At 38.5% G+C, this 21270-nt stretch overlaps 1 protein-coding gene across 1 annotated transcript in view; it reads right to left on the minus strand.

Annotated features, from left to right (window-relative positions):
* Positions 1-21270, minus strand: part of AVL9 (AVL9 cell migration associated) — a 35145-nt gene that overhangs the window by 13181 nt on the left and 694 nt on the right. The window contains 6 exon segments of the mRNA XM_003207302.4: positions 438-478; positions 1133-1199; positions 1579-1668; positions 2311-2382; positions 4095-4180; positions 6638-6758. Coding sequence (XP_003207350.2) covers positions 438-478; positions 1133-1199; positions 1579-1668; positions 2311-2382; positions 4095-4180; positions 6638-6758 — 477 coding nt within the window.

Below are 21270 nucleotides of genomic sequence, written 5' to 3' on the forward strand. Positions count from 1 at the left end.
AAGCCAATGGGAGAAATTACTAGTTTGTTTGGTGGCAGGAGCTGCAAAAATTACATATTGGGAAAAATATCCCAAGTGTCTGCGATGACTTTAGCAGTATTCTTCCATCACATTTATTTGACAAGGCACAGGAAATAGAAGCACAACCATAATTGAGATACCACTTTCACTTTGGGCCAGGACTAAAGAATTGTAACACAAACCTAAAAACCTACAAGAAATCCAAAAGATAGACAAAAGTTCTCATTATGGAACTTACTTTTACAGAAGATCTGTAGGTGGAAATGAAAAATCAAGAGACTGTAACCAGAAATACTTAAGGAACAATCTCACTTCTAGCTCAGGTATGTCTAGACATTCATTTTTCAGTTCTTCAAAAAGCATTTTACTCCTCAAAATAAGTGCTGTATTTTATAAGCCTAGCAAAAAAAGCCTACCTTGTGTCTAAAGTGAAGAACAAGATCCCGAGGAGATAGACCTGAGACACCAAAGGAACAGCAATTACTCCACTTTATAGCTAGTAGAGATATTAACATTAATTCCTGTCAACTTTTTGGAGGAGAAGGGGTTATGCCCATTGTGCATTCTATGTGAACCTTGGTTATTTCAGTAGCAGAGGTCAGAGTACTTTCTCTCCTTTGTGCAGGTGAAATAATTAAATGACAGTGGAGACAATAACAGGATTAGTCACACTCTGAGTTACTCATGATGGCTGCAACAGCATTTTGGAAACACTAAACTAAATCCCACATTGTGCTTTCTAAAAACATAGATAAGAGTCAGAATAAAACAGGAGATTTCCCAAATAGCAGACAAAAGATCTAGCATCCCAAAACATCATCTATAAATTAAGTAAGTACTGTTTTCCAAAAACAGCTAAGCAGACGCTTGTCAGACTGACAGGTCAAGTAGAATGATGACTTTCAACCCACAACTGACTTCTATTATGAAAGCAACACTGCACTTATTTGACATTTATTTAAATCCATAAAGAAAAGTGTAACAGAATACTGTGCAGGCACACTGAGCTCCATGCTTAATCTGTTAATGTACATAAGCAAATCAGCTAAGGAAGGGAACACGTTGATTAGCACGATGTTATCCCTGCCACTTGCACAAAAAAGCCACTTACCAAGATAAACTTGTGACCCTTCTAACAAAGTCCCTCCCAAGGAACTATTCATATGATCATAAAGTTCCTGTAAAAGTATGAACAAAAGCACACGCACAGAAAAAATAAAACGAGGTCATTAATGGTACACAGTCGTACAACATCCACTATTAAAAAAATTGTCTTACTGAAGGATTTCCATGCCTTACTCTAGAAAGAAAGTCATATTTTATTAAGAGTCAATGGGGATACAGGTTGAATATCATGCTCATTCTTCTATTTCAATACATATCAAATTTGTAATCTGTCATGAGGGTCATATAGGTCCTCTAAGGTATTGGAAGAGCTGAATAGCTGAATGACCTATGAAAATGAAATACCTGAGCAAAACCCCTAATTAAAAACACTGAAGTCTGTAGCTATACACTGCAGGCTTTGTTCCGTATCGTTTTTACTTTAAAAGTTACCTTTAGAATTGAAATTTGCGAGAAGTCTTTTTCTTCAAAATACGCATGAGTAATGAGCTGCAGCTTGGCCTGAAGTAACCCATACAAAGGCTTGAAAGAAAATCAAGTAAAAAAAATAAATCAGTCCAGTTGCTTTGAACATCAGCTTTCTCCTATTCTAATCTTGCAATCACTTTATTACACACACAGCTCACGGAAGGAAAGTGATAGACCTGAATTCTTAGTTGCTGACTTACAACATCTTTTGTCTGTGCTCATTTTAAATGATTTTGATTAATTAACTATACTATTAGAATAATTAACTATTTTGATTCCACTTATATACACCATACCAACACTGGATATCTTTCCAGAAAAGTACTTTCCTGTTTAAAACACTGCTCATGCAGCTGCAATGGCAGCTCTTCCTTCAGCTTTAAGCAAGAAAATTTCCACTCCCTGCCTGGGGAGTAGTAGCTTTTGTTAAGTAACTAATAAGAAGTCCCCTCAAAGGGAGAATATACTATTTCTGTGATCATCTTAAAAGCTCTTTCATGGCTGATAATAGGCAGTCCCTCAATAATAACACCTAAATTCAAACTCCTATTATATATGAAGAATTAGTAGTGCTTAAGAATCAGCAACAATTTAAAAAATAACATATTTAGAGCCAAAAGTTCCAGAAAAAAGGATGGAAAACAAATAATATTTAACACGTTACTTAGGAGTGCTTTGAGATTTGAACACTCTTACCAGCTGACTGAGAACACAGACACTTTTCTGCACTGTTTCTCGGGTGATGTCTGCTTGTCGTACTTTTAATGCCTAGGAAATAGAAGTATAACAGCATATTTACCTAAACACACTCTCAAAAACAACTGTTTCACAGGTCAAGATGCCACATATTCCCTATTCAAACAAAATCCTAAGATTTCCTGCCTTCAGTGGTGGAATACCCAAATCACATTTTTTACCTATTACAGTCGTAACAGATTCTGCAGTTATGTTGTCAACTCACTGAGCACAGCATAAATCCAAATACAGCTGTAATGACAGGCAGAAGACTGTTTGAAAGGCACTACTATGAGTAAATAGTCCTGGAGTAGCCCAGAAGCAGCCCCAGAAAAGGCAGTGGCATTTTTAATGCAGGGCAATGTACCTGGAGAGAAGCAGCCACAACAGCTAGCTCTTCTCTAATAATATCTATGAAAATGAACTGGGCTGCCAAGTCTTCACCTGGAAATAGTTTACTTTATACTCAAGGATTTTCTCTAAGCCGTCCATAAAATAAAGGAAGTATTATCTCCAGAAGGAACTCCATTCTCAGCCAGACCAAACAGCTAAGGTAATTAAAAGCAAAACTAGGAAGGGTAAGGGCAGAAATGCAGCAGTGATCCTTCTAACTGCACAAACAGTGAGTGTGTGGATTGCAGCCCACACATCAGAAAGCCAGATGGAAAGGGTGCTCAAGTTGTTATATGAAACACACACTGTTTTGCATTCTACTTTCTCCACAGAGTACAATTTAAACAACCATTTTAGTTCGTTAGTGAACAGTATAAACTTGAAATCAAGACACAATAAAGCCATGTTAAAATAATTGCACAGTTAAATAGAGCAAGATTAATCACAGAATAAATATGAGGACTGGCTGGAAAGATAGTGAGTATGCTAAAATCAATGTTAAGTTCAAAAGAAGCGGAATTAAAACCTACACATGGAAAATTTCTCCTATAGCATAAATAGAAATGTGAAATATAACTAAGGTGTGCTAAAGACAGAGTACAGAATTTCCATCTTCTGAATACAAAACTAATTTAGCTCTCAAGTCCACATGGCATTCCAGATTCTTGGCATGCCACTTGAAAAGAAATGATTGTTATTTATTTTTCAAGAAATCTGTAATAACATCTCAGTTGTAGTTATGTAGACTACTGCCACTACTACTTTTGAAAATTAGATGCACACTGTAGCTCTCACCAGTTTTTTCTAGCTTTATGGCTAAAAATTCAGTAACAGTAGGTGCCTACATAGAGCTGCATACAATGAATGGCAAGATTTTGATTTACCATGCAAGCATTTTTTTGGCAAAGGAGGTACGTGAAGATTTGCATGATCCCAATAGATACTCTAAAATTCTTCAGTCACATACTAGAGAAGTTTAAACTGCTTCCATCCAAGAGACTTTCTTCCTGGCAACAGGACTTGGCAGCCTGGGTGACTGTCAGTTTTGCTACTTGGGACTAATGCCTGGATTAGTTCTCAACAACCAAAACATTTATCAATTGCCTTGGGTGCTTCAAAAAAATATAAATAAATAAAATAAAAATAAAAATAAAAATATGCTTGCTGACATAAAGGAAATAATTGTTCTCAAGTTCTGTAGCTACCTCCTGTGTCCTTTTTCATAGATAGTTTTAAAAGTAAACTGATCATGTAGATTGAATGTTGATGTTAATACAAGCCACTGAATTTCAGAATTATTAGTGCATTAAGCCCATTACTTCAGTAATATTTTTCATAGCTTGGAAAGTTACCTTTGCTTCAATCTGCCTGTAGCAAGAGACACCATATACTGTGGTTCGGTCCCCACATCTTGGTGGCAAATGGAAAAACACAGTATCTGTGAAAAAGAAAAGAATGTCCCATAAGTCACTAACAAGCGTAGCTTTCTCATCACCATTACTTTCTTTATAAAAGAGTCACTGCTGAAATACTGGTGCATATCTTTTCTGAGATGTTGGGGAGGGAAAAAAATAGTTATCAATAAAGCTATGCTTGCACCCAAATTACAGTTTCCAAATTGCATGGTACTTTGTGGAAGAAGCTTCAGCATTGCTAATGTGGATGTTCTGATGGCAGCCTCACATTTACCCTAATCGAGCTCCTTTATAAGCCCACTGACAGATGTTCAGAAGCAGCTGTTGACAGCACAGAAGCACCATTGAAACCAAGAGCCACACAGCTTTTCCAATTCAGTATAAAAGAATAAAGACAAGGCACTGGAAGTCAAGGCCCACAGAACTGGTGGGACAGTGCATACAGCAAGACTGCAATGCCATTAGGATGTTAATTGCAATGAAGGTAGGAAAACAAAACAAAACAAGGAGGATATACACAGCTAAAAGGTTGAATTTGCTGATACCTTGTTAAGGTAGATACAAGGCACAGGACTACTATGCTAGTAAAAGCTGTTTATTCACACAGTTGTAGGATTCACAGAATCACAGGGGTTGAAGGGATCTCAAGAGATCACTGAGTCCACCCCCCTGCTAAAGCAGGGACCCTACAGTAGGCCACGTGGGTAGACATCCAAACAGGTCTTGAATATCTCCACAGAAGGGGACTCCACAACCTCTCTGGGCAGTCCTGTCACTCTTACACTAAAGAATTTATTCTGCATGTTTGTATGGAACTTCCTGCATTCACATTTTAGGCCATTACTTCTTGTCCTATCACTACACACCAGGGAGGAGAACCTGGCCTCATCCATTTGTCCCCTACCTCCCTTTCAATATTTACAAACATTAATCAGATCCCCCCTCAGTCTTCTTTTCCCCAGGCTGAACAGACCCTGGTCTCTCAGCCTTTCCTCATGTGGAAGATGCTCCAGGTCCTTTATCATCTTTGTGGTGGACTCCTTGCTGGACTCCTTCTAGAAGATCTGTATCATTTTGAACTGAGGAGCCCAGAACTGGACACAGTTGTCTAAATGTGGCCTCACCAGGGCAGAGTAGAGGGAGAGGATCACTTCCCTCAACCTGCTGTCCACCAGAACACAAAAACATTTCACTGTGCAAGTGTAACGTGAAAGAAAAAAAAAACAGCAAGAGTGAGGCTTATGCCATGAGGTATATATACACACATACACCTGGCTGCTACTGCCAAAAGTTGCTAAGTCATAAGTAAAGGAAAGGAAAAATACATATTATGATTGTTTGGCTTTCAAAAAGTAGAATAAAACCTGTTCTGAAATCAAATAACACAAAGGAAGTAAAATGCTTCTAACAAACTGAACAGAACAGATGACTTCCTATGTATCAAGTCCAGTGGGAAGAGGAATTGTGTATTATAAAACTATTCCCTTGAATAAGTGTGGAGATATTTTCTGTACCATGCCATCCTCTTTGCAAAAATGTAACTGTCAGTGGGAGTTAGTTAAAAGCTCCATTTCAAATAGAAATGGAGTAACAGTTATTTTATGTTTACAGGAAATTTATCTGAAGCAGATTTGTTTATTTCAAGTTCATGTGCATTTTTACCCACAACCACAGGGCTCTACACCCATTTTGTTGTCACATCTTGCCTTTTTTGTTCTTGCCAAAAGCACATGTTGATAATCTCTTAGTGCAGCAATGAAACTGCTCAAAGTTGAGCATTAATTGAGATGATGCTGAGCCAATAGGGAACAGATAACTGAGGCTACATATAATTTTCCTAGCTTTGAATGTAGCATACCGTTCATTACATACTTAGCAACACAGAAAGAGAACAGAAATCATGACCTGGAGCAGAGAGACACTTATGGCTGCTAGGGAGTGGCTTCACAGTGAAAGTACCACTATATCTTTCTACTCTGCTGACAAATACACTAAAGGTCCTGCCTTTTACATTTGCTAGTCGTCAAAATGTCATACAGAATGACTTGTAGAATCACTAGAAGTTAGTGGAAGAACCAGATTATAATGAGTACATCATACGTTACAAAGCTTAATCGTAGAGCTTCATTTTTTCCTTACCTCAAAACTGGATTAGGTTTTACTCAGGAGTTAATTCATGCCTCAGATAATGGCTCAAAAGAAAGCTGGCAGCCTTCTTTTGCATTAGAACAATGTAACCTCTAAAGTGAATTTTTGACATCTGATTTCTTCATGCAGGAGATACACCTTTATTATCTATTTTCATTTGAATCCCCAAAGTTTTATATCAATTATTCTGCAGTTTAAACAAGAAGTACAAGAACTCTAATAGCAAAGAGAATAGTTGGTCAACTGTTCAGATATGAGGGTTGTTTTTTTTCGGTTACAGTAGAAGCTTGTAGAAGGCCTCAACACATGCAACTTCCTCTCAAGTTTCTTACCTTCCTGGTAGTTGTGAGCACCATCTGGTAAGGCAAGAAATGGCAAATATTTCCATTCCTCTGGTAAACTGTGGCTGTCATGTCCTTCTCCAGGCATCAGGGGAGGGTAGGAGAATTCAACCTAAACAAAGAAACAAAGAGGAAGCAAAAGTAGAACAGATTGTTGTTAGCAAACAAGCAAACTTCTGTAATTGAGTCTGGCATATTTTTCTTTAGCAATGGCATGGAAGAAAGCTTTTCTTCCTACTAGCATTCCTTCTCTCTTCAAAGCACCCATGGATGGGCTCATATGCAGTCTGGTGGCAGGTCCCAGGAAGATCTGACTTCTACAGTGCTCCTATCCAGCCTAAGAGATATCCAACCTCAAGAGATACACAAAACAGACGTTAAGAAGAGGATGTCACCTTCTTCCCTGTATGCACATAGCAAGCAGCCCGTTGCTGCCCCTGCAATATCAGCAGGGATCATTGCTGGGGGCACATCCTGAAATCAGATTTGGCTTTTCATCATCTCGAGTCCTCATAATGAGCCAATCTCTATCACACGCAAGCCTGTATTTTACCCTCGTGGATACTGAATAATACACCAACAGCAAAATACTGTTTTTAAAGATTTTTTTTATGTCCTTGATCTCAATGATGCAGCAACTTTTCCACATCTACTAGAAATGTCATCTTTTCCTTTTCAAGAAATCCTGCCTTTCAATTTCACTTTTCATTTCTTTGCCTTTTACCACTTTTTCCTAGTATCAGTGGCAACTTCTCTATTTCTTGCATTATAATATCTGCCTACCATGGCTGCCCAGAATTACTCTTCACACTGTCATCCTTTATTGTTTTGTTTTCCTACGGACTTCTGAGTTTCCACCCACTTTCAACAAGTCTTTACATCCAGACATACTTATCTTAAATTACCGAACAAAAATTTAAGTTTATCACAAGTTTATCAGTAAAAGAAACTGCTGCAGCATATTGCACCTCCTCTTGAAAGACGCTTGGCTAAAACCCAATCAGCTGTAGGAAGTATAAATGGAAATGTATAACTTGTAGGAAACAAGCACGCAAAGCCTTAATGCTAGAAGGATGATAAAATAACAATATTATGAAAGATGAAAGTATTGAAGAAAAAGGAAATAAAATCAGAAGTGAAATTCTTCACCTTAACACACGGTGTCACTCTTATCACAACTGATGCCACCTGGCTCCTGTGTTCTTCTCATAACATTAACTTTGCTGAAAAACTATTTAATCTTCTTGGTTCTAGCTCATAACAGCCCAGGTGCTACCACATACCTCAAACAACAGAGGTTTCTACAGGTCCAACAGGTATTAATGACACCACTGATAATCTTGTTTCATATTAGCCTGTTTCTTTCCAAGGTAAGCATCTTAATACAGGGATTTCTGCATTAATATATATAGGTGAGAAAAAGATCACAAGACAAAGCAGAATTAAGATTGCTTAAGTGCACTTAAATAATCTATTCTATACATGGATGTTATGATACACCTGATTTACATGTAGTAATACCCCTCTCTTTTCCCAAAATCATCTACGTAGGGAACTCTCAAGTTCCTTAGGAGGAATTCCATTTGTGTAGCTTAATAGACTGCAGACTGGGGAAGTACTGCATTTTGTGGCAGCTGTAGGAAGAAAAAGGACAATTCAACAGCAAAGACAGCATGCAATGCCCTGGAGAACTTCCTCCTAAACCTGCCTCCAACTTCAGAGTTCCGAGCAATTTCATTTCAAAGTAGTTAAGTTGAACTCTTCCTCAAGTAGTCACCGCAGGTGGGAATCATGTCATCCAACTACTTATCAAAAAGCCAGAACTCCAAGCCAGTTTTCCTAAGCGTTCTACAGTCAGAAAGAACAGACACCTGCAGTGGATGATTCATCCAATCTGTTTCTTTCTATCATCTCCAAAGAGTGCTAGCTCAGGCTCAGAAGCCTAATTTGCAGATGAAAATCACACTGCTCCTTATCTTCTAGGCATCCTGCTTGACTTCCACAGAGCAATTTGCACAACAGCATAAACTGCAGTTAGGAATGTTCTGCAAATACAAACGTGATTTCAAAACTGAAGTGTTATAAAATGTTGAACAGTTTCAGAGAACAGCAAGAAATACAAGGATCCTCACACAAAACAAACCATAGTTCTTGGATAAATCTGGAAATGAAAATTGCACATGTAAAAAATAAAGTAAATGGGGTAGAGAGAATCTCAGTTATATCACTTCTGAATTCTTGAACAACAATCATAGCAAAATTATTTTCTCAGGCTGCATAACCACGTGCTTCAATTTCCTTGTTCTTTGCTAATGCATACATGCATTATAGAAATCATCCACAAACAAGAGAAAAAGTTTTTATAGCAAAGCTCTGTATTCAACAGGAACAAATACGAGTTAAATGCCTCAGCAGATCTTACAGTTTTTATCCCTTCAAATGAATTTAAGAAGACTCCACAACGAAGTGAAATTCTTATTCAAAACTGAAATCTTCACAGACTTCAGCAGAAGCTATAAAAAAAAAAAAAAGAACCAGAGTCTCCACTCATTTCTTACTCTTTCAAGTATCAGGGATCGTCATTATAGCTGGAAATATTGATTATAACTGTCAAAGAGTTTTGATGGCAATGTTTTCTGCCTGTTCCAATTGTCTTCTTCTGAATGCAGTGTGCTACTAGTAGATTTTAGAACTAAAATCAATACAGAATACTGTAACACAACTGAGTGGAGAAATAAACGTAGGCTTCATTGCACAAAGTATTTCAGCTCCTGTGGATGACTGAATTAAAATAAAATGTAAAAAAAAACCCAACCCTAAACTAAATAACAACGACATTTCTGGAACTGACATTTGTGTCTTTCTGTAATTCTGCTACATTAACAGACCTCTTGGTAAGCAGTTCTTATTGCATCCAACAGTTCAGAAGCAAAGCAGCTACTGATGAGCAGTCTTTTCTCCTCTGAAGAATAAAGAGAGTCCCAACAAACACTTTTGATTCCTCCTTTTTCAAGAGATTTCCTAGCCAGAAAAAATTCTGCAGGTTAGTGAACATCCAGCGTAAGAAATGCATGTGAACAAAGAAAAACATACTTCAGTTCTTACTTCTAGGAACTAAGATGATAGATTTTCTTTGATCAAATGCATTGATATCGTCTCCTACTAGATTACAAGTACACAATCAGAAGAAAGATCAACAAAATTTGGATAAAAAGAGGAATTTCCAAAAGGTATGTGCATGTCCATCTACCGCACTCAAACATTAGACAGGTAGTCTTCACTGATATTCAACAAACTTTTACTTAGGGCAGGTTGTTTTCCTCATATACAAAGTGTTGCTAAGTGATAGCAATCACAGCAAGAGTCAAATCTTCAGTGAACATTAACCAGCAATAAGTCAACACGCTGGTGAGTCAGTACAAATTACAGACTTCCCACACTCCCCATTGCATTTACAGTCACATGTTTGAACTAATTCATTTACAGGTTAACTCTTCTTAACAGTGTACATTCTCTTCAAATATGTTGAAAGGTCTCTTTTCAGAATACAAATGATAATGATTAAAAAAAAAGCCAAAAAACTGAATCCTAATAAGTTTTTCCATTAATTCAATGGGTAGTGGATTTAAGTTTAGATCTCTTAAAAAATCTGAGATATTTAAAACAACAACAGTATTATTTAAGACACAAGAATACTCTTAGTGAGTTGCTGAACTTAAATTACAGGGAGTTAACCCACTCCAGTCTAGGAATAAATTAATGATCTCTTGATTGCTTGTATCACATTAATAGGAAGAATAATTGCTTCACACAAAGAGAAGAAAACTGGTAAAAACACTCACTGCATTCCTATTTAGAATTTTTTCCTTCATAAATAATTTCAATCTATATCAATGATATCATCTATTCCAATCTCACTTAAAAAGGAAAAGAGCAAAAAGAAAAATAAGATATTAAATACTGAGGATACTGCTAAGCAGGAATGACTACCCCCAACCCTCAAAACCCTACAAATTAAAATCACACATGAAAACTGACCTTTCATTTCAAATAAACCAGTATTTTTCCTCACTCAAAGCAAGGATTTCTGAAGGTTTTTCCTTGATACCTTAGACCAAGCATAGACACGTGCAGAGAAAACCAGTGAACCAATGATTTTATCTGAATCACTGAGACAACAGCAGCATGCAGCCAAATAAAACCAGGCATACTGTTCATCTTTCATTAAATCAGATTTATATGACAAACTTTTCCCATAAACACGACAGAAAAAACAGATCAGGATCTACAGATGGAAGAGCCTATCTGTAAATCAATCATGCCTACAGTGTAATATAATGACCTCTAACAAAAGGTTTTTTTAATATATGTATTCATATGTCCGTGTATATATTGCATACACACAAATGGTGGAGAGAAATTAATATATTGGAAAGCAGTAGGGCACTGCATTTTCTATCCTTCCAGTTCTTGAAACTTCTCCATGCGGCCCAACATCAGAGCTCTAAAGCAATCACTTACACAAGCTCTAAGACACCATTTGGATTGCTACAGATGCACAAGATAACCATCCACGTTTGCTCTGAGAAAACTCTAGGTTAGTAAAATTTTTAAACTGAAACCTTAGAACTCACACTCTTCCCAGAAGAGGAGCACAACATTACTGCAGCAATTCCAGTCTAGAAGGCTTGCTAAGGAAGCCTGTGCTAGGCAACTCCCTTACTGAAACAGGGTAACCCTCTGCTTTGTTCCTAAGCTACCTCTGCCCAATGCAGCAGCTGCTGTTAGGCAGGATCCACACCACTCATTGTTCCACCCACACAACCTGTTGCACTCACAGACTAATAAGGAATACATCCAGCTACAGGGACTGGTGGCATTTTCTCTCTCCCAGCCCGTACCTGGAGCTCATCTCACAAGACGCAGATGTGCATCCGTCCCCCCAGCTCTGCTGAATGCCCTGGTTTCCAGCAGGAGGGAGACCACACTTGCTGGCAGATCACAACCGAATCACAGGATATCCTCAGCTGGGAGGGACCCACAAGGATTACCAAGTTCAATTTTTGGCTCCACAAAGGACCGCCTAAAATTCAAACACTATGTCTGAGAGCAGCTTCCAAATACACCTTGAACTCCAGAAGTCCGGGGCTGTGACCACAGCCCTGAAGAGCCTGTTCCATGCCCACTGCCCTCTGGTGCAGAACCTTCCCCTCACCCCCAACCTGCCCCTCCCCTACCACAGCTCCATGCCTTCCCTCAGCCCCGTCGCTGTCACACAGAGCAGAGCTCAGCGCTGCCCTCCGCTCCCTGTGAGGAGCTGCAGCCGCCATCAGGCCTCCCCTCAGCTCCTAAAGTTAAGATGTTAAGGCAGCTCCTCATTTCTAGGAAAACCGAGGACTAGAACAGTGAGTATGCTTTAAAAGCATATTTACTCTTCAGTTTAGAAGCAGCCATTATGTCTAATCTGTAAAGCACATGTTGCTGCGAGCGATCTCCTTGTCTTACAAGCCAGTGAGCATTTTGGTTCCCTATCACAGGATGTCTGAGGGTCCCATAACAGCTCTCAGTTAACACGCTCCTTTCTAACAAGTAGTAGCATTTGGTTTAGCCCTGAGCATTGACAAACTCAGCTCTCTACCAAGCACAAGTAGCACAGCACAGTAGCACCATGAACCACATAACATACTCTGCCCTGGGGAGCACTAATGAAGCAGGCAGCCCCATACCCTGCATGTTACAGCAGGCAAGGAACTTGCTCTGATTTTTTGTATACACAACTCAGCAAGCTTTCAGAAGCAACGTGCCTGTCCAGATGTAATACTTTGGCACCACATACGAACGATGGCATGGATTACCACAATTGGACACAAACCATAAAACAAGGCAGTGCTAGGACAGGAAACTATTGTATCTGCATGTAAATTAGATTGCCAACTTTGTGAAAGCAGGAAGAGGCCATATTATCAGTACTGGAAAACATTCTGAATTAGGCAGTTAAAAGGTGCAACAAAAGTACAGAAATGCTGCTTTTACCAACGCAGTATTAGTTCATTTATTGAAGAGAGAAGTCAAGATTCCAGGTACAGAGTGCCACTTGCACAGCTACTGGAATGGATGTCATGACACATACAGAGAACAGACCGATAACAACATGAAAGCTAAAGGAAATGACAATGCATGGTGTTAAGTAACTAACAAAAGGTATTTAGGAAACTTCAGCAATACCAGGGCAACTATGGAGAAAATGCTACGGAACCCTTACAAGAAATATTTTATTTTCTCTATGATAATAACTCAAAACACAGCTCTCTCTTTAAAACCTGAAAAACTAAACAAAGAAATGGAACAAAAAATAACATCACACCTGGGAACCTTCCTTGAACAACAAATACAAAATGCTACATAAATGGGTTACATAGACATGCAAAGACTCCCACCGTTAATTGTACAGAAGAGATTAGAATCTGTGGTATGGTTTACAGAAGTAAAGAGTCAGATACTAACTACACCATGTACTATGCAATGCATTGTAAATTTAAAACCATTAGGATCCCACATTAATTTGAGTAGCCTTTCTAATAAAGCTAAAAGGCTTCTGTCAGAATTTCTACCTGCCAAGCATAAGCTAATCTTTGTATTTCCACTTAGTGCTCAACACATTATAGGCTAATTTTTAATACTTATAATCGTTTAATGATGTTAATAATAACAGATAATATGTTCATAATGCTCCCTTAAACATTTTGTGTTCCTATTTCAAGCAGGGAACAGAAACAAAGGAGTTGTGCTCATGATTACAGGCTATCATCTGTATAGCCAGGAACTGGTGATGGCCTCAGCTTGCTCCAGGTGAGGGCCAGGTTGGGGATTTCAGGAGCAATTTCTTCTTGGAAGAGCAGTGATGCTCTGACACAGGCTGTGGGTGGTGTGACCTTGTGCCATTGGACCAGCATTATTTCAGCTATGACTGCTTAATACTGCTTAGGAGGAATAGGGCCTTCCTGCTCCCTTCAACTAGATTTCAGTGAAGTTCCTTTTCAAGGTTCTTTTTTTGTTGTTCCTGTAAAAGGCCCTTATTTAACCACTGCAGAAGATCACCTGTTGCACTATAGTGCTTACTGCACACCCCCAAATCCAAAGACACAAGAACTTGAGGAAGACAAGGCACACGCAGCACTTACATTGTTACGACAGCTTTAAGCAAATCCAATAGAGGCACAACCTATTTTAGAGGTCGGTAATTCTCTCTTGGAATCGAGTGCTATAATTAAGATACAAAAACCTAGAAACACGAGCAATGTTCCAGTTCATAGAAACAGCAGGTTTAACTTGCTCTTCCCTTAGACAACTCCTCATTCTGTAAACAACTTCAAATATAACATGCCAAAAATTCTGATGATATTCACCTGACCTCTCATGCTCTCTAGACAAAAGTATAAACAGGCCACACGCACTGATTGCTCAGGCCACCGCACATGCTGATTTCTGCAGATCACAATAAGCATTACCTTCCACAGCTAAAGTATTTGAAGCTCTCAAATTACAGGATGAGAACATACATAATTCAAGAAGGTAAGAAATCATCATCATCTTCTCTCTATAATATCAAAATATATTCGGATACCTTAAAAAAAAAAATACATATTGGTTGTTTCATTTATTTGCACACCAAGAATAGAATTTACAGCCAGTCAAGACAGGAAGAATGATCTTCAAACAGTCCACACAAAACCACTCACACAAACATGCAAGTCACACAATACTCAGAATAAAGCAAACATTGGGTTTATATGATGTTAAAATACTCAAAAGTATTTCAAAGGTCTTTCAGACAAACACTGGGATTCCAAGAGCATATGCATTTCTGTATTTACAGTTGTCTACCACTAAGTGACATTAAGAAGCTATTCTCCACTGTGTATAGAAAATGGCAGCTTATGCTGACCTATTGACTTTGCAGAACAGAGATCCCAAGCAAACAGAAGTGACTGGTAGCACGATCAGTCCAAGACATACACAGTACTTCTCTACAGCACAGTTAGAAATTTGTATGGTTAAGTAAGAAAGGGCAACTTGGAACATATTCAAGCATTCCAGAGTATACTCTAGGCCATGTTCACTCATTGCACAAAGACAGATGTGACTTGCAGAATTGCTCAGGACACTGCATGCAGAAAAGCCTGGTTTTGTCCTACTGCTTCATAAATGAGAAGGTAGATTATAGGCCATAACTGATGACAGCAGAGCCTACAGGCTTCAGTACAGGTGGAGACCAAGTTTACACACATTTAGCAAGTCCATGGCCTCGTAGCAGAAATAGAGGATCAGGTTTCTTATGCCAGATTAGGTAGTGCAGCAGTAGAGGGATCTTAAAACTTTTCAGTGGGCTAACAGCAACTTCTGTGCAACTCCTTCCTTTAAGTTCTTCCAGCTTTGCTGAAATCTTCTTCTCCTTTTAAAAAGAACCAGTTTTCATTTTAACTTTGCCATCGAAATGAATCATTCTGTTACAGTACTAGCATATTTTAAGCCTTCCTGCATCATCAGCCTTATCTCCCTGCCTTGCCTTACATAAATAAAACTTAAGATGCAGAGAGCTCAAACAAACAGCCTAGCACAGAGGAGTTCCAGTGGAGAATTACATCTCACTTCTCTCTACAAAGAGATCACCTAACTCTACAGATGTTCTTCAACACAACGTGCACCAGTTTCTGCTCAGATTAGATTTTTACAAAGGACTTCTATCATATGGTAAATAAGAATTTTTTACACTGTGTCGCTTTCAAAAAACTCAAGACACGTAACGGCAAATCGAGTTCTTTATCTCTCACTGTAACAGCAGAGCCCTTTCCCTTTATTTCCTATCAAATCAGTAGCCATCACTTCAGCTCCTGAAAACTACCAAGGAACTCAGTACCAATTGCTCCAGAAAAAATGGCATGAACAGTCCTGAAATCTAGGTCTTATACTCCTACACTGAAGTAGGAAATCACCAGAGCTAACCAAGAGCCAGTGATCTGGACTCACTCCCTGCAGCAACAGCTAATGAACCAAAGACCTACAGATGATCCGAAACCAACTACACTGTTTCTGTCTGGCTCTCTAGAATAATCAGTTTATGTTCAAATGCTTTTATGATCAATTTTAAGGATTTCTCTCTCTCTTTCTCTCTCTCTCTCTCTCAAGTCCTTTCCCCATCTTTACCCTGTCTACACTTGAATTTCATAGGCCATTTAGACAAGTATTTTTTTTTTTAATCAGACAACTATTGAAACCATTCTTAATCAGGTAAGGAACATAGTGTCATGTCTTCCAGGCTTATGTCAGTGGCAAACCCTCTACTGGAAGATCTACAGATTACTACTTTATTGTGGGCCAAAGCTATTACAGCTGAGACAGTATGAAGACAATAATAAAACACTGTGAATCCACTTGTGTCTGTATGGCTTTTTCTGTAAATCATCTTGAGACATCTTGCTCTGTGTTCTTATAGCTAGGAACTATACCACACACGTGAAGAATACATGTTGTGTAGTAAGGAGCTGAGAAGGGAAGATGATCTGAGCAGACAATTGAGGAATTTAATCTTTTTGTCTTAATTGTTACCAATTTTGCAATTCCCGACTCTAGATTTGTTTGCTTGCAGAAATATATATAGCATTCCACTCATTTTTATTGGATCTTCAGATAAATTCCTGTATGATTTAAGTAATAAACTAAACAAACCAATCTAATCAAGAACAAACTGCTATTAAGACATGAAAGGCTAAGAAGGAAAGAAATAAAGTTAGCACTTTTTTGTGGGATCACAATGACCTGGTATCTGTGTCAATGAAGCAAAGTTTTCCTCCACAGGGCTCAATTCATTTGCATCCTGTATAACTCAAGAAGCCTGGAGAAACTACTATCAAATCAAAATAGAGTGTTTTTGTGATGACAGTGAGCAACTACTTGCAATGAATGGATGTAACTACTCTTATCAGTACTGAACAGGTATCAATAAGGCAACTTCTTAGGACTACTTTTTAAATAAATCAGTCATTTCATTTTAGAGAAATGAAAGTCACAACTGAATACTACACAAGATCTCTGCACATTTCAAGATTTCTGCTTTTATTTAAACAAGTTCTGACAAGGGTTCCCATAACAACTCAGCCTGTACTTACAAAGGGAAGAAACTCATCATAATGCATGCTTCAAGCAAATTATCGTTCCCTTCTTTAATGGGCTGGATGAGAGCATGTCAGATACTATAAGGATCTACATTACAGCCAAGCTTCTCCTCCCATTCTATAAGCATACTGCCATAACTCCATCTTCCTTTTGGCAAAATGATGAGCAAACAGCACTTCTGGAATATTTCCCTGGTACCACAGTATAAGTCAGTAGCTAATAGGACCAAATGAGGAACTTAGGGACTTGCTAGCAAAACCAAACAAAAGCACACAGCTTCTCCAAAAGCTCACTCAATGCTTTGCTGGAGAAAACTTCTTAAAATGGATTTATTTTTTTTTTAACTTTAAAAATGCAATACATAACTTTTACACAGCACAAAACCATCTTCACAGTGAGGGGCAACTCCAGGTTTAACAATTACACAGGAGATTAAGAACTCAGACTAAATGTATGTATGGTAAACCTCAAATTTCTTACATAACCACACTTCAAAGGGAAATCAGACCCACAGTATAACAGTGTGTCCTTGGAAGGGGCGTGTTGAAAGAACATCGTGTTTGCACTATGAATCAAGGGGCACATGGAAATGGACAAATTCCTTGGATTTCACTTTTTTAAAACAAACGGATCCAGACTTTTTTCAAGCCTATGCAAGAAAAAGATGTTCTAATACATTTCCAAATCACACAAAATGCTTTGTTGCATAGGTGAGCACTAGAGAAGTTTAACCTGTAAGTTAAACAACAGGAATAGCTGTATACTTCAGACATCAAAATCAACAATGCTTGCCTAAGAATGCCTAAGAACCTAGTTACTTGCTACCAACAGCAGAGACCACAGTATCACAGCTTGTTTTCAAGTTACACATCTCTTTATACATATCAACTTTACACCATGTTTATATTACTACCCACTTCTTTCCAAGAGTTTCTGAGGAAGTCAGGTGATGAAGACGCCTATGATGAAGTAATCTGTCAAAATGCCTAACTCTGTATGCATTTCTTGGTAATACTGAGAGAACACAGATGGAAACAAAGAACTGAAAAGACCCTTCTCAGGGAAAAAAAAACAAAACAAAACAAGTTTAATTGCTGTTATTACAGGCTATATGATCTCTCATTTTTTCACTAAGTTCGGTCTGTATTACTCTCATTCGAAAGCTGCATTATAACTTTGCTTTTCTATAATTAATTTATCATATCCAATCTATAGCTTGTCCAGTTTATATCCATTTGTTCTTGTGCCAGCACTGTCTTTTAGATTAAATAAACATTCTTCCTCCTTATTTTTCACTTTCTGACATTCACTTGGAATACAATCACATGTAATGCAGTGGTGCAATGAGTACTTCAAATACCATTAGCAAACATAATCAAAAGAGAAGTCTCAGAACATCAGCAGAGCTGTCTTCTGCAGATGAACTCTGAACAGAATCAGTGAACTGACTAGCAGAAAACCAACTTAAACAAAACAAAGCTTATTTTTTCATCACCTCAGTTCCCCATTTCAATTCACCACAGAACTGCTTCTCCTTTGCAGCAGTGGAAAGGTGGCAGAGAGAAAAAGGGTAGAATACTCATATACTCACTGAAGTCACTGAAAACATTTATCTGACTATAGCCTCAAAACTGACTTCATTAGCCCACCTGGCCTCTTCCAAGTCATCTTGCTTCTCTAAAACAGACAATTCAAGGACTATCTCTTCCATTTCTGGAAGTGGCAGAGATAATCTGAATCCATTTGTATAAAGGTTGGATCAGAATGTTTATACAATGATAAACATATTAATACTATTAATATTATGTTACAGGAAAACATATGTTGCCCCCTTTCCTCGAAATCACTCCACTTTTGTGGTTTATCCTGGATCACATGCAGTCTTTTTTCCTCTTCCAGAGGTCTTCCAATGTTAATTCCTAAGGATACATCATTATTATTCATTCCTATTACATGACTTTATCATGCATCCCTTTTCCACCATCGCAGTATTCATTGTTATCCTGTCATTGCATGACATCCCAGTCTTCCTTTTACCAGTGACTCCCCAAGTTTGGTAATCAGTGTCACATTTGACTGAGTATGTGCTGCCATAGCCACTCACAACACCCCAAGTCAGTCTTGAGAAACACCACTTGCAAGCATCTCTCAGATCAGCAGTTCCTCTTCTGACACAAATCTGTTGTTGCTTGATCTTCTTCATACTGGTCCTTACCCGAGTTCTAGCTCTTGTACTAATTCTCCAGCTTCAAAAAAGATTTTGTTGTACTGCAAGATACATTATCAAATTCAAGGCAGATTAGAGCTACTACCTTTCTTTTACTGATAAATTAAATCAATCATTAATTCTTATAAAAGATGCAGGTCAGTCAGGCATGAGCTATCTTTAGTGAATCCACATAGGCCTCACTCTACTTATTTTCATATTGTTAATTAAATTCTTTCCTTCACAAATTCTCTAGAGCCTTGCATGCTACTGATGAAGCTCATTAGGCTGTGGCTGTGCATCTCCCTGCCTCCAGTTCTTTTTTGGATACATTCTATGTATTGCAGTAACTAATCTGTTCAGTCAGAGGTAGAACACATTTAGAAGCCTTGTTCTTAGGACTCCAGCTTCACAGATGAATTCTTCCTAAATTCTGAAATGAGCTATCTGAATTCTTTAATCAAGCCAACGGAACTTCTGCCTTTGCCTCCCCATCCCATCTTTATTTTCATGCTTGATATCATTACTTTCACTGAAAAAGATGACAAAGGGTTTGTTTAAAATAATCTGCATATGACTGAAAGAAATAAGCCTCCCATTCTGCTTACCAACTTTCCTCATCCAGTTCTTTTTATATTAATGTGTCTGAAGACTGCTGTAGTTGGCTTTCCTTCAGAAAGTCAGGCTGTTTGTGGCTCTAAAAAATGTACTTATATTCCCACAGCTCTTACTCTGGTGACACTGCTACTTCTTCTCCCTCCCAAACTACCTTCCTCTGCAAATTCTCTAATTAATGTCTCAAAATAGAAAAAAAAAAAAACTTGAAGTTCTTCCCACCCATTTTTCTGACAACACTTGAAAAATCACTTCTAAAACCATATTACTGGCATCAAGGTAAAATTCAATATTATTTATAGTTTTGGTTTGCTATTGCATCCAACCTGCATAATATTACAAACAGTATAAGCTCAGGTATAATGAAACCTACATCCACTTTTGTCTCCAACCTATGTTTTTTCTAAGTGGCCAACAGTAAGGGCGAGGACACCTTTATAGGTGTTCTTCCTAAGACACTCAATGGACCTTCATCTCTTAGCAGCATTTGGCAAGAAAGCAACTTGCTAAATATTGCAAACCTTGCAACCCGAGGTGATCTAATTACATCTGGAAACTGATCCCCCAAACAGACGCTGGATGCCTCGAGAAGAAAGGATGCACTATAAAACCATGCAAATCTCCTGGAAAGATGGATTTAAGAACACATCCAACAAATGACCACTCCTAAGCTTTAGCCCCTGTGATATGACAGTTTGTTTTACATGTTATCATCCTGAGCTTGTTTAATTTCCTGAAGTATTAACAAATACTAACTTAACTCTTGGGTAACTTATACAAATATGATGTTCACATCAGGACAAATTCTCAGATAGCAAACAGCATAAAATAATGTTTTCAGAATGTTTGTAAAGACAGAAAGCTCCATGGAAAAGACTGGTCTGCCTTCTGTCACTCTCTAAAGAACTTCTAGAAATGCTGAAGCACATCGCTGCAGCAGTGCTTCCTTCACTGGATTGCTTCAGTTCTCCAGCAACCAAAGTATACCCGACCGCTTCAAAAAACCATCTGCTCAAAGAAAGGCTGCTAGTCCTGCAGACTCACTGCAGGTCAAGCCCAACGTTACAGTATCTGCTGTATAATAAAACAGTGACATTTGGAGACAAGCTGGGCAACAAAGTCTGATTCCGAGGGTTTTCGTTCACTTTAGGAATGAAAAGACCAAGCATCCAGAGTTACCCTGGAGCTCCACAACATTTAAAAACAAACTAGCAATCATGTGATGAGAAGTTATTCATCATTTGAAAACTATTTGCTTTCCTGATCCTGAGCACGGCACTGCCTTCCAAAGCAGAAAATACAATCTCCTCAGGTTTCTAGATACTGCCCTGTCACAGAACGTGCAACGACTGCAGAAGTTTAAACGTCAGATGTATTCCTTCACGTAAGACTTGGGAAAAAAAGAGTTTGAATTGGATCAAATGCAAAAAAATATCCTTCCTGCAACAGCCTCGCCAAGATTAAGTTGGAGAGCAAAGGAGGAAACGCAACCGCAACGAGGGCACAAAACACCTACGAAACACAGGACACGGAGGGCCTACGGGACGCTGGCGGTGCACGGCTGTCGGGCGGCCCCGTCTCCTCCAGGCAGGCCCGCACGGAACGCTGCTGCCCGGCCCCGGCACGCCAC

Source organism: Meleagris gallopavo, chromosome 6, assembly GCF_000146605.3.
Source record: "Meleagris gallopavo isolate NT-WF06-2002-E0010 breed Aviagen turkey brand Nicholas breeding stock chromosome 6, Turkey_5.1, whole genome shotgun sequence".
In the NCBI taxonomy this organism is placed as follows: domain Eukaryota; kingdom Metazoa; phylum Chordata; class Aves; order Galliformes; family Phasianidae; genus Meleagris; species Meleagris gallopavo.